This window comes from Haliotis rufescens, unplaced genomic scaffold (genome assembly GCF_023055435.1).
Source record: "Haliotis rufescens isolate VD_foot unplaced genomic scaffold, xgHalRufe1.0.p SCAF_3, whole genome shotgun sequence".
NCBI classification, from domain to species: domain Eukaryota; kingdom Metazoa; phylum Mollusca; class Gastropoda; order Lepetellida; family Haliotidae; genus Haliotis; species Haliotis rufescens.
The window spans coordinates 13729759-13744515 of NW_025964001.1; the positions used below are offsets into that span (position 1 = coordinate 13729759).

A 14757-nucleotide genomic window follows, 5' to 3' on the forward strand; every position below is an offset into this window, starting at 1 on the left:
AGTCCTCGATCAAGAGCCAATATATTACCTTTCAAGTTTTGGGATGAAGAAGGAGCCTGCATTATAAAATTTCAATATATTTTCAGGACAAAAAACTAATTATGGAATTTTGGCCCTGGGCAACCTAATGTAAAATTCCTTTACCTTACTTGATTCAAAGAACATTTACAATTAAGAATACTTAAAAAAGCTATGATATGAAAATCTTACAATTCATTTTTGTGACCTTATCATTGGCATTGTGGGGCCTGGCCTCTGAATTGTCCTATCTCCAATTGATACTTAGTCTCTTTTTGAGGATTAATGGTACTAACGGTATGCAAACTTCCTGGAATTCTAATTTCAAAAATCTAAATATCAACACTGAAGTTAAAATTTTCACACAACATGGCATATATGTTTGTTTTTTTCAATCTGCTTTTAATGCTACTTGATACATGAGCTCACTTTGACCCTTTGGACAACTGTAACAACTAATCTTAATGACATGTATGGCTAACACATAACATATGTCTATGGGATTGGGCCTTGTTATAGATATAGTTTTACTTGGGGGTCTTGTTCAAATTGAAATGAAGCAAAAATAAGTAATTTGATTTAATTTCTGTTGTGCCACCACTTAAGATGAAGTTTCAGACACATTGGAAAGCACCGACTACGTGCTAACTCAAGGATGTGGTTGACATAGCATCCATAGCAGGACTACACAATATTCATTTGTTTTTAAAAAATCAAGCAAACATAATTACAAGGTTTAAATTGTCGTACACAGCACATTTCTGTGACTTGAATTCAATGTAAATGATAAAACTTAATTGTCTTACACCACAGCTACAATCAGACAAATTAACTTTCCATTTTGCATTTTAGCTTCATCATTCTTTTGACAAGACCCATTACATGTAGCTGTAGAAGAATCTAACATGAACTTACATTACCGACGCCAAGAAGATCCCTACTTTCTGCTTAGATCAATATTATTGATGAAAGGACCGAATAACATCTATGTGAAATGAAAAGAGTTCATTCATCAATGTTCATAAAAAATGGTATATACTTTGAAAACATAATTAAATCAGATTGCCCACATTAAAATTCTGGTATCATCGTTGGTGTTGATGCTGTTCCCAGTAGTCCTGGGTATCTGTATTACCTATTATGAGTTCAGTATGTTATACCACCAGTTGGGGTGAGATACAGACAGATAATCCAGTCAGGGTAACTGTAATCATTGGTGCTAGTGCTGACTGACCCAGTAGTCCCATGTATCTGTATATCTTAGATGGAAGTAAATTATATCATTCTTTATGGTTCCCAAGTCACCTTTTATTGGCTCTCCTTTCTCCATGTAAACTGAATGAATTTCTTTCTCTCTGAGTCCTCATGTCTGAGAGACTTCATGCTGAGTGAGGTGGTTTTGTTTCTGGGACCAGGTGTATAGTTTGTGCCAAGACTTTCTCTTTTGTAAGAGTATAGGATCTCTATCTGACATCTTTCTGAGGAAATAGATCTCTGTTTCCATCTATCACTATCTCACTTCCTTTCAGAGTGTTTGTCCGTGTCTAGAGAAGAGGTTCTTGCTTTCCTTTATTTGACATGACACTGTGTATAGAACTTCCCAATTAACAATGTCCCAGAATAGTGCAGTACACCATGTAGACCATGCTCCTCCATATATTCTGTACTCCACACTGTCACCCTCGAGCTACCATGTATTCCTTTCATTAAAAAGACACCAGTGGTCTAAGGTGCTGAGTTTCCCTATGCCGGAACCACTGGTTTGGGTGTTTGAATCCCAAATTCTCCCCGCTTGTGATCTCCTCCTTGCCTTGTCAGTGCCAAACCCACCCAAGTTGGTTTCACCATTTCAACATTTCAACATTCTTGGTTGACCTACATTGTTAGGCTGTCCTCTCTTGTTAATCTGACATGCTGAGCTATGATTGAAATACTCACAAAGAAACATTCAGTTCCAATTGAAATGGTTTCCATGAGTGCCGACCCTAAAAATCAGAATTTGTGTATTATTAATTGTCAGGGTATGGTTTTTGCTTGGGTCATCATAGCCTTGACTAATGTACTACTTGAGGTGTCAGGGACATCACACAGAAAATATTCAATTCATTTACATTGTATTTTTTTTTAAATCTTGTGGGGAAAAGTTAAGAATTCTATTTCCTGTTTTTGACATAATGATAAACAAAATAATTCTCTCTACAGTCATGGAAAGCATGTTGATATTTGTTCATGCCCTGTGTGACCCAACATTTGAAGAGGGGAAATATGAGAGAATTCTGGATATTGTGTACGATAAATAAATATCTATTACCTTTTGTTTTTTTAAATCAAAACTGAAGTTGGAAAGATGATATTTTAGAATTCCAAATAATGACCCCAACTCAGTTGCCTATGGGGTTTCCAGGGCAGGATAGATTACTCAGCTACTTACATGTTACTGTGATAAGCTGTAATATTGCTCACTGTAGTTTCAAACAATATTTTTGCTCACACCAACTCTGATCCCCTCCAACCTCAGATGTCAGGGGTGACTAAAGCCTACCTAAGGCCTGCTTGTGGCTAATGCCAAATGCAGTAATACTCAAGAGTTATGTCCCTTTGTGTTTGTGCCGTCTGCTCCTGTCTCATCAGAAGAAAATAAAAAAAAATATATGTGAAGCCTATTCCTGATGTCCCCCATATATTGCTGTAATATTTCGAACTTGACATAAAAAAAATCCTTCCTTGGATCAATGTTGTTAACCTGAGTGCTGTGTGAAAAAAAGCAACTCTGTGAAATCAGAGCGGAGTAATAGCCTCAAGCTTTTTTGAGTCACAAGTCACTCTCACATATTCATTTCATACTCCCATTCGTGCATTCACATCTTTCATTCACAAAATGCCATTTTCATCCTGGCATTAATAATTCGTATTCATAAAGTCTGTCACCTATACTTCACTGATGTTGCATGGGTATTTAATGTACATGTGATTTTATTTTGTAGCTGTTTAGCGTATGTATTGTTGCATGATTTGTATTTAGTTTATCATACAGATGTTGCCTGATGTTATTTTAATCCCAACAGGAAAAAATGTGAATAGCGTAAAGTGATGTTGTTTTCATTGATTAAGGCAGTTCAGTGACAGTTAACTTGGTTTTATGTACATGCATGTTTATTCAGATCGACTAGAAATGTTCTCATTCATATTTTGGTTTCAGGTATTTTTAGATTTCTGTGATGCATTTTCAGATAATTTTTAGGCTTTAGTAGGTACAGATCATACTGCTTTAATGAAAAGAAAAGTGTTGCAGTTGCATTAGAAATCAAGACACCTGAAGATGTTCTGTAATAATTGTGATCAATGATGTTGTTTTGTGATAGGCTGCCAGAGCTTCAACAAGTGCATCGGCTTACATTGAGGAATACCTGGAAGGTATGTTGTCATGGATACACTAAAAAACCCATTTTTTTCAAGATATTATTTATTTAAAATATTTTTTGTTTTGAAAACATGAAGTACCCTTTTGATCTGGACAGTATCATTTACAGAGCAATGTCCGGATTATCAAATCTCTTCATTAAGAAAAGAAGGAATGTTATTTCCTTTGTATGTATGTAGATGTTTTGAACAGTAATTGTCTGAGAGCAGGTTTTTTGATTGGCTTATAGTGTATTTGCTGCTAGTGAAAGGGAACAGTAATTTTATTTGACATTGCAATAAATCCCCTTTCAATCTTTTAAGTCCTCATGTGTCTTCCGAGTTAGAATAGGTACCTGGTAACATATGCTTGTCATAAGAGACGACCAGGTTGGTGAGGTGGTCAGGGTCGGCGACTTGGTTGATTGTGGGAGAATGTACCCCGAGGGACGTGTGATGATGCTCATTCTATCAACCACTGGTTGTTTTAGCCCAGACTCGGTTGTCAACAGGTTGCTGGAATATTGGCTGGAATATTGCTGAAAGCGGTATTAGACATCATTCTGGAAGGGTTTACTCAGTGAAGCATTGTGTTTGGATCAGGTATAGTGGTGGTTAGAGGTATGTTCCTGATAAAGATTCCAGTGTGATCTCCTTGTGTTTGTTTCAGGGAAGACAATTGTAGAGCTGACGCTCCTACAGGCCAAGGATCTGGTTGCTATGGACAGAAATGGTATGTCTCGGTTGACAACGACTTATAACTATGACAGTGTGTAAGACACGGTTCATTCTACCTTGGCAAATGGCTAGGGAATGGCTTTGGTATATGGTGAAATAAAGTGAATATAAATTACTCTAAATTACTGAGGATGGCATTTAAGGAGTGAACTCATCTCTCAAAAGTCTTGTGCTTGCAAATCCCCATGTGGATATGACCAGCTTGAGATTTTAGCCACTAGTCCAAAGGCTGAGTCTGGTAAAATTCTGTTTGGTCAAGTAAACTCAGCTATTTATAGTTCATATAACACTAAAATCTATATAAAATGATGGTAAGAGCCATATTCTGTCTGGTAGACTCATAGGGTTTTGACAATAATGTATGACATGTGGTGCCTATCTCTGCATCCCACAAATGGCATTTCAGGCCCAGGTGGCCATGGTTCTTCAGCTTACTGGGCAGAGTTACTCCCCCTTGGCCTACCAGAACCAGTTTTATCATTCTATTTCCATGCTTTTTGCCTTCATCAAAACCCAAAGTGATAAACGCCTACTGCCTGTATGATTTCGGAATTACCAACTTCACTACACAGCTTACTGATCATGAAGTTGTTTATGCAAATTTAGGGGTTGGGCTAGGGCTCGCAGATGGGCCTATACTCCAGACTCTACGGTAATCTGACACACCTAGATACAACTAAAATGTTGTTCATAGCAATGTTAAACCCAATTAACTAGGGTATGACAACAGTTTTCCTGAAGTACCAAAATATCACTCAGTCATAAGAAATTACAAGATCTGGACTTAATCAGTGAGCACAGAGGATTAATATATGGGCTGTCTGGAACATCAACAGTGTATTGACCCAGTAATGGCTTGAGGAAGGAAGGCGCAGTGGGGTAGCCTAATGGTTAAAGCATTCGCTCATCATGCCAGGGACCCAATCTCATTAAAATCAGATCGTAATTCTCGCTACCGCTAAACAAAGATCTGAGGATATCCCATTACGGGTCACGTCATACTTGCTCAGTACTCACTGACTAGAGTAAGGAGATATTTATGTGTTTCGGTTGTAGGTTACAGTGACCCATTCTGTGTTGTTCTGAAGAACGGGAAGAAAGTGTTCACCACAGGTGTGAAGAAGAAGACATTGTTCCCCAAGTGGAACGAGACGGTGACAGTGGAACTCGAGGGAGATGATGCCATGCTTACCATTGTGAGTTGAACAGGAACAAGAGCAGGGAGATTACTGCTGGAGATATTAAATACTTTTGGAACAGGGCAAGAATGTTTAGTGTTTTAGGAACAGGGGAAGAGGACAAAAATATTCATGTTTTAGGAGCAGGACAAGAATGTTTAGTGTTTTCGGAACACGGACAAGAATGTTTAGCGTTTTAGGACATGTGACTTAAACTATTATTTATCTTACAACTGTACTAAGGGCTGTGTGGCCTGAGTTACGAAATGAACTTCATCATAGTGTTTTAGGGACAAGAATGTTTCATGTTTTAGGAACAGGGACAAGAATGTTTCATGTTTTAGGAGCAGGGACAAGAATGTTTAGTGTTTTAGGTACAGGGACAAGAATGTTTAGTGTTTTAGGTACAGGGACAAGAATGTTTAGTGTTTTAGGAACAGGGACAAGAATGTTTAGTAAGTTTAGAAACAGGGAAGTAGAGTTTAGTGCTATTGTTTTGCAGCAGTTTATTTTGGTCAGTATTAACTATGATAAACCTGAGAATATTTTGCATGATATTGTTACAGCCTTATTGTCCAATACTAAGTACATTTGCTGTATGTTTTGAAGGAAAGGTGTGTAAATATTACGAAGCAAATGTTGTTTCATTACAGGAAATGTATGACAATGATATGATCGGAAAGGACTTCATGGGCAAGATCCCGCTGACTGTAGAGAAACTCAAGGAACTGTCTGTCAAGGTAAGATCTGGTGGCTTCTGGCTTGTTGAGGTCAGATCTTTTCTGCTAAACGTGCAATGTCAGATTTGTTATGTTCTGATATGAGAAAAGAAATTACAAAAGAAAGTATTTATTATCCACCTTAAGCAAAGATGCTGAGCATTAAGTGAAAGGGGCATCCCAACATGGTCTTCACCTAAAAATAGATTTGTCAGGAAAGATCACAGTGACAATCTGCCTTCACACAAGAAGATGAGTACAGAAACAGGAACCAGTCTATGTGAGCAGGCCTTCACCACATAAGGAATTGGTAGGGAATAGATATTGCTGCGCTGTGCATGGGGTAATCTCGACACACACAATATGTAATGTCAGGATTGGTGACACGTTGCAGTGCATGAGGTTTGGTGTGTGGAGTGTTACATTCATCACACTTTTCAGTTCTACGGATATCTAATTTATGTTGAAGAAGTAGTACAAATATTTCAAATAATTACATAAGTGAGTGAATATTTCTAATAGGGCTGGGACGAGGCCAAATTTACTACCCGGGTACCCAGGTACCCGCTATAGGTCTCAAGAGATAGGTACAAAATGTCTGATTGGGAATACATGTAGTTTGACCGTAACCCTGGACAAAATGTATTTCAATGTATAAAATGATCGGGTCATGCGTACACTGAAGTTGACTGGTTTTATCTTTATTCAAACATATGAAAGTCAGAGAAGAATGTGAACATTAGTCACTTGTAGTGGAACCATGGAGTTCTAGATTATTTTTGTCATTGAACAATATATCACATGACTAATCACGGGTCTAGGTAGTCGTGTGGGTACCCAGGTCCTTCTCAGCACCCACCTGACTCGAGTACCCGAGTTACCTGTCCCAGCCCTAGTTTCTAAACAGGGTCTCAGCAATTTCACAGTTAGTTGCAGCATGGATGAAAGGTATATAGTAAACTATGTTTATAACGAACATGCTTAAAACAAACTGACGGATATAACAAAATTATTTTTTAGTCCTGGCCATTTGCTGTATATATGCTGTATATATTCTTATAGCGAACTAAAATTGGAGTCCCTATGAGTTTGTATTAACCATAGTTTACTGTATATGTCTGATATTGCACCTAGTGATTTAAGGATATCAAATCAAAGTAGTAATTGCAGCAATAAAGTTCAAGTTTAATGTTCACACAATTTCTTATTGTATTGGGGCGGTCGGGTAGCCTAGTGGTTAAAGCGTTTGCTCGTCACGCCGAATGCGCGGGTTCGATTCCCGACATGGGTACAATGTGTGAAGCCCATTTGTGGTGTCCCCCGCCGTGATATTGCTGGAATATTGCTAAAAGTGGCGTAAAACCATACTCACTCACTCACTCTTATTGTATGTGTACGAAAACTGCAATACAATTGTTAATTCACACCTGGATTACATGTACTTTACATGCCACTGTAGATGATGGTATCTTCCTGACAACTCCTTTCTTTGTGAGTATTCTCATGGGTTGGGTTCTCAACAACTTATTTTCTGTCTGACAACCTCAGGGCACTGCAGATTGGTTCCCTCTACAGAGGACGAAGAGCGGGAAGCTGCAGCTGAAATGTCAGGTCACCTGCAAAGATAATATGGTATGTTGTAAGGAGACACCTATTTGTTAGTTGTTTGGTTTGTCTGCATGCTATGTATGTTGTACAGTGTAGTGCTGGAGGGTGGTAGTTTCTGAGGAACAAGTAGGAACATGGTGTACAAGTAGTAGTCTGGGCCCTGTTCCTCAACGTGAATGTAGCGCTAGGATGATCGTAACTCCCATACTTTAACATAGCCTTATGACAGTCATGGTGCTGCAGTCACCTTGTGGAACGGAGCCCAAGAGTTGAGATTTCTCTGAGGAGTGGAACCTATCCTGCACTATCCTGCACTATCCTGATTCCTGAACTATCCTAATCAGTTAGATGATTCATGTAGAATCACTGTACTTTGAATGAGTTCTTACAAAGTATCAGTGATCACCTTTCCGGGAAATATGTTCATTTCCATTAAAGATTTCAGATAATGTATTGCCGTTAAATTGAACCCTTTTTTTGCTGCTTGAATGTAGATTTTTGATAATGAATATTTTTATCATGTTACACAATCTTGTTTACAGTTTATGACTTCTGATACACCGTATTCGACGTAATAAATGCCCACCTCTAATAGGCGCTTTCAGCAAATATTTGCTAATTTTTTGGCAAGAGAACAATCCGAATAAGTGCCCCTTCAGATTGATCAATGTACGTTAGTACGCACTTGTGTATTACACGCACCCTTAATTATGGGCAATTATATCCTGGAAAAAGATACCTCTCGTGTATAATAAGCACAGACTTCTTGTACTGTCATTTCAGGCTGGCGTATATATAAAATATGACTGTCATGATCTATCATTGGAAATAGAAAATATCTCAAAACGTGAAAAACTATTTCCATTTGCGTAGTTTTGATTTGTGATTTGAGTTTTTATTATGTCAAATTCGGTATGTGCCTGCATGTTAAGTTTGTAGTTTTGTTCTAGATACGTGTATTTTATTTACGTTTTTATTGTGCTGCTTCCAAACATGGCTTCTAAACTACTTCATTACCAGCATTTCATCCCATCACTCCCATTTTCTGAACTCATACAGAACACAGAGTAATTTCTAGAGGACTAGTGTCTGTGTACTTCCAATTTGAGACAAGTAGAAAATTGAGTGTACTAGTTGTCGTGCAAAATATCACGCTTTAGTTTGTTGTGGCCCAGTCGTATTTTGTACGTCTACCCCAAAGGGTAGTGATGATGTAATTGGGAGGTGTTACGGCAGTAGTATAGGTGTGTGTGATGATTTGGCAGCCATGTTGTTTTTTGTTGCTGTTTCCCATGATGCCTTGCTTGTTTCCCTGCACAGAAGAACAAAGACGCAACCGACTCATTAAAGAATGATGTGTTTGACTCTCCTCCCGAGTCTCCTGTCAAGGTAAAGGTGCTGACTCGGACACTCTTGTGTAGTATTGGTGTATGGACATTTACCTTGTGTGCTTCTTTTTCATTGGATACTGTTAGTTTATGAATTGATGACTTTGTGTTGTAACTTTATTGTTTTATGCTATACTTGTGTAACCAATATTATGTTGGTATATTTCCTGAACTCCATAGGCATTCCAGATTAGGATAGGTCACCAGCAACCTATGCTGGTTGTATAAGGTGATGAAATGGATCAGTCAGTGAGACTTGGTAACATAGATTGCTGTCATCATACCATGGTGTGGATGTTGCTCATAGTATTATCAATCACTGGTTTGTCTGGCCCACACTTGATTATTTTCAGACTGATGGAATATGGGTAGAATATTGTTGATGCAATTGTTAAACAACCAACAAACCTGGGCTTAATAAGATGTATTGAGTGTTTAACTTCTATATGAATTGCAGTTACATTGGTAATTAGGATAATGTAACCCAAAATATCTTTTGCTTATTTTACGGGGAAAAAAAAGATTAAATGTTGAAGAGAATGATCATGATATAGCATTGTTTGAAAATGTTTTTTACCCTTACTGCCTGATTATGAAGTAATTGTTGTTATTGTTTTTGGTTTTTGTTGTTGTTGTGTTTTTTTGGGGGGGTGAGGGGGGGGGGGGGGGGGAAGGAGAAGGGAGGGAAATGTATGACTTAATTGAAGACGTATTGCCAGTCACAATATGGGTTACCAATTTCATGTTACACTGTCTCATTAAAATGGCACATTGAAATAATATGTTTGATTTTTCTATGTTCAAAGCAATTTGGCATTGTATTTTAACATTTCATTCAATTTAATGATGTAAAACTAACAATAAATCCTGTTGTCAGTGAAATACAAGTCATATACAAAAACATTACTATAATAGCATGAATTGGGAAGTATATTTTTTCCAATTTAGGAATTTTTACTGACATTTGCTTCAGACTTGGGGCCGCATATCGGCATCTTAGTAGGTGTAGATAAATCCTTGAACTGTGTCCCTAATATTGACTACTGTGTCCACAGCCAGTGCTACCAGACATGGTGGTGGACGACACATACCTCAACTCGGTCCACCTTCCCTCCAACACCCTGATGGCCTCCTCTCCACAGCAGGGACCCATCAAACGACTGTCGACCACAATGCCAGCTGCACAGATACGGAGGTCCAACTCCGACCTAACCAACAGCACTAACAGCAACCGACTGCAGGGGCGCCGTGGGACCCAGAGCTTCAACATGTACCGCAAAGACAGTCTGACATTACAGCCTCCGGGAATGAGGCCGTCTGAGTCGTGAGTGTTCATGGTTGAAGGGGATTGCTTAAATTGGAATATGGTTTCAGGTATTTAGTATGATGTGGCGAAAACAGGCTATAATTAAGCAGCCCGCTGTAATAATTGTAATGATTAACTCAATACCTGTCATATAGCATGGTTGTGTCAAATGTCAAGGTCACTTTGAAGGTCATTCACTAATAAAATGACTTGCACAGCAGAGATTTGATGATGTTTGATTTTGTATATATCGAGGTGCATTTTCAAATTCAAGCAGTGTGATATGTTTTTCTATAGTGATTGTGAAGAGGCAGTTTGCAAATTTTCTTAACTTTCATATGTTACTTCAGTTTAATAATAGTTTTATCACATTGTTTCAATTATTTCAGATTCAGTAGAGATACAAGAGTCAAATTTAGAATTTGTAAATCATTTCCTTTATTGTGTTGAGGAATATTCTCAGTAATTTTTGGTAGAGTATATTATATCATGTATAATTCCTGCGAATATTCTACCTCCAGCGGTAGAAACTAACAGTTTCAGTCCACTAGTCCTTATAATGATAGCATATAGCAAAACCTTTAAAAATGTCAAAATTCTACTAGTCCTTAGGATACCTTTACTATTGGGCAGTTTGGCAAGGACTATAGGACTAGTGCCAATTTCTAACCCTGTACCTCTATGACATCACTGCCATTAATCCTGTATTTTGACTGTCATCACACTATGAAAGCTTCAGGTTTTCAACAGAAGTCAACTATCCATAAACAGTTGTACTGGAAATAGTATCCTACTGTATTTCTATCTACTTCTATTTATAATGAAGAAGACAATGAAATATTATGTCAGTTTACATTGCTGCTTACCTTTCCAGCTACATTGAGTTCAATGTCAGTAAGATAGTTAGGACAAGTTTCAAAATCTCTGTGACAGTCATTTTGCTTTTGTGTCATCCTGCTATGATTTTACATGTTAGTCATCTGATTTGTTATGAACCTATGAATACATATAGCTTGGTGCTATGCTGTGTTGAATTTTTGTAAAGTGCTTACCGTATTCGACGTAATAAGCGCCCCGCTCTAATAAGCGCCCACGGCGATATATGCTAATATATTGGCTAGTGAACAATCCCAATCAGCACCCCTTCCAATTGATCAATGTACACAAGACTTATTTATTCGTGTATAAAATGCACTCCTGTGTTATATCACCCTTTAATTATGGGCACTTAAATTCTTGAAAAATATATCTGTCGTATGTAAACATTTCAGGCTGTTAGCATAAACCACGAAATTTACGATCTTTCAACTCAAAGTAATATTCTAATAAGCGCCCCCTATTTCTAATTTTGAGAGTGCCTTGGGCGCTTATTACATTGAATACGGTATATGTTTATGTTTAACAGAATCAACTCTCTAGCTGTGCTACCGAAGTCACCAGGAGATAATGTGTCCCTCAGTAAGTAACATCGTCAGTAATGACAGCATCGCCTCTGCTGAATGCAGATCATGACATGTTGCTTTGTACAGATATATAGTTTGGCAGCATCATGTTACAATATGGCTGCCACAGCTTGGTCACTATGCACATCTTTCACAGGATAAGTTGATATCACCAACATAGATCTTCATCTTTTAGGAATAAAGAATTCTTTCTCTTTGCACAAAACAATTTCCCATGGTAGTATTAGCCTAACAACTGTTAACATGAAAACGATTATCATCAAGTCTATATGTGTTTTCTATGATGTGCATAGTTTTCTGATTTCCCTCTTCACCTATCCGATGGCCATGACAATTATCTGCCATATCTCATCCTATCACAGTTCATTATTTTGCGTGTTTTCCGTTATTTAGCATCGTCAGCTCATGACACCACCCTTGGTAAGCTGTCTTGGACTGTCCACTGTCCTCTGCCTCTAGCTAAATCCTCAGTCTCAGTAAAATCTGATCTTAGTGCTCGCTACCGCTAAACGAAAATCTTAGGATGTCCTGTTATAAGTAAGGTCAGAACTACCTTACATCCTATCAATCACAGCAATGCTTACCAGATAGGGAAAGTGACAATCGGAATGTGTTTTCTGATTATGCGACCTTGAAAGGTTTAACATGGGTTATTTCGAATGACAGTTACTGGCTGTATGACTGATTCCGTCAAAATCATCGTCTCTTTCTTGCTTCAATGGTATAAACGTATTTTTGTTCATTTTTCGAACTTTGTCAAATTTTTCAAAGTGTAGTCTGGGAAGGAAGTCACTAGTTTGAAACTAATGCCATTAAGTTTGAGAAAGCTGGTTTCTGATTCGGCTAATGTCGAGGTGTAGTTAGTCTTGTCATTGGTCAGTCACAAAAGGTCGTTCTGACATGACCTGTAATGGGATGTCCTCAGATCTTTATGTAGTGTTAGCAAGCACTAAGATCTGATTCTAATGAGATTACCTAAACTCTTATTGCCAAGCAAGGGTTGTCTCCTTTGACAATTGATATATTTTGTTATAGGCTTAGGAAACATTTTAGACATATTAACCACAATACTTATCATTCTCAGACATTGTTCTACCTTTATGTATTTCATTTTGCTGTTGATTTGACATTATAGCTTTTGTTTCATTTTTTGTATTCTTACATCATCCTCTTTGCACGCTACTATAGATGACCAATTAGTTCTCTGATATATTTTTTTCTGATCTCCTATATCTTTTCAAATATAGTTTTACATAGTGTAATATCAACTTAATATTTTGTTTATTTGTTCATATGATAATTGGAGAAATAACTCCCCTTTTCAAACAACCCTTGACTGGCAAATGTGTGATAAAGTTAACTAGTGTTTGCTATGTGTTTGTGTGAAGTCTTTGAAGTGTTGTGGCATGGCAATCAAACTACAGTATATGCAAGGTCTATCCCTGAACTATATCATATACAGTAATATCTAAATTCACAATTACGAATTCTTCCATTTTCTGAGCTTTTGTCAACTTCCTTTGAATAATTCACTGGGGCGGAAGAGCCCTGGTGAGCTTTTGTCAAGGCATGTTGTCCTCTGTTGTAGCATGACTTGTTGTAACAGACATGGATCTATGATGTGTTCCTTGATATAAGATTAGGTATACAGTCCCCATGATCACAACAGGATATTGGCTAAAAACTGTATGGGCCTCTGCTAACTTATCAGGCAATAGGTTAGCCTGGTGGTTAAAGTGTCCCCTCGTCCTGCTGACGTACTGGGTTCTATTACCCCAAGGTCACACAGGCTTGAACAGACCTTAATTTTGAAGGTCAGGACTTGACAAGACCTTAACATTTCTTAAAATACCTTGTAAGGACACGTACATTTGTGAGTGTTAGAGTCTGTTCTGTCATGTATCTGAATCAAATATGTCAAAATCAATGAAGATGCATACATCAGTGAAAATATCTGACTTTTCATGTTATTCCTGGTCTGTTCTGTCAAAAAAATAAACCAAGTATCACAGGATGATGTTTTGGATGCACATTGAATGCAGATCACAGATTTTTCATATTTTTTTTATATGCATATATAAGATTAGCATTTCAACAAAAATATGTAAACAGAAGGTTAAGATATTTTTATGTCTAGTCATTATCACTGTAAGGAGAGGTCCGAGAAATAAGATGAGGGGAAATATCTTGTGAAATGTAGCCAGTGTGTAAACCTCATTGGCAGGTGAGCTGCAGAACCTCATCTCTTGCTGTCAAACATATTGTCCTCTCTCTCTCCATCATTTTCTGTCCTGTCACGTACCATGTATATCTGTAGCCGGTGTAAGGGCATGTGTTACAGCTGTAAATGTAACCTTGTTGACAATAGTCTGGTTTTGAAATCCATTTGTTTGAATGCAGATTAAGTTTGAAATTACTTGTATGTATCAATTCTAATGGGTAATTAGTACGTCTTGTCTGTTAGAACAAGACACAGACGGTTATTATATTCAGCGGGATCGGTCAGATTGCTGACTTGGTTGATGCATGTCATCGTATCCCAATTGCAATGACCAATGCTCGTGATATCAATGACTAGATTGTCTGGCGCAGACTTGATTATTTACAGACCACAATCACATATCTGGAATATTGCTGAGTGCAGAGATAAACAACAAACAAATATTATTTTCAATATGTTTTATGTTTGTTTCCCCTTTGCTATCAATGTAATGTTTACAAACTGATACTCTTTCATAATTTTTAAACAGAGAAAGCATGTACTTAAACAAAGGAAACCTTCTATTGATAGATTTGTTGTGACTACTTTTCTTTTCTACATACTCATACATGTAAACTCTAATGCATATACCGTATTCGACGTATCAAGCGCCCAGGGCGCTTTCAGAATTAGAAATAGGGGGCTCTTATTAGAATATTATTTTGTCGAAAAAAAACAGA

The 14757-nt window shown here is 37.6% G+C and overlaps 1 protein-coding gene across 6 annotated transcripts in view; it reads left to right on the forward strand.

Annotated features, from left to right (window-relative positions):
• The window catches only part of LOC124134834 (tricalbin-1-like), a 67613-nt gene that overhangs the window by 45045 nt on the left and 7811 nt on the right, over positions 1-14757 (forward strand). For 4 of the 6 annotated variants that reach the window (XM_046499891.2, XM_048403785.1, XM_046499892.2 and 1 more), the window contains 9 exons: positions 3381-3432; positions 4088-4150; positions 5212-5351; positions 5987-6073; positions 7601-7684; positions 8981-9049; positions 10104-10372; positions 11760-11812; positions 12211-12237. In XM_046499891.2, coding sequence (XP_046355847.2) covers positions 3381-3432; positions 4088-4150; positions 5212-5351; positions 5987-6073; positions 7601-7684; positions 8981-9049; positions 10104-10372; positions 11760-11812; positions 12211-12237 — 844 coding nt within the window. The remainder of the gene's footprint in view (positions 1-3380; positions 3433-4087; positions 4151-5211; positions 5352-5986; positions 6074-7600; positions 7685-8980; positions 9050-10103; positions 10373-11759; positions 11813-12210; positions 12238-14757) is intronic. The other 2 variants (XM_046499893.2, XM_046499895.2) reach the window with 2 other exon arrangements.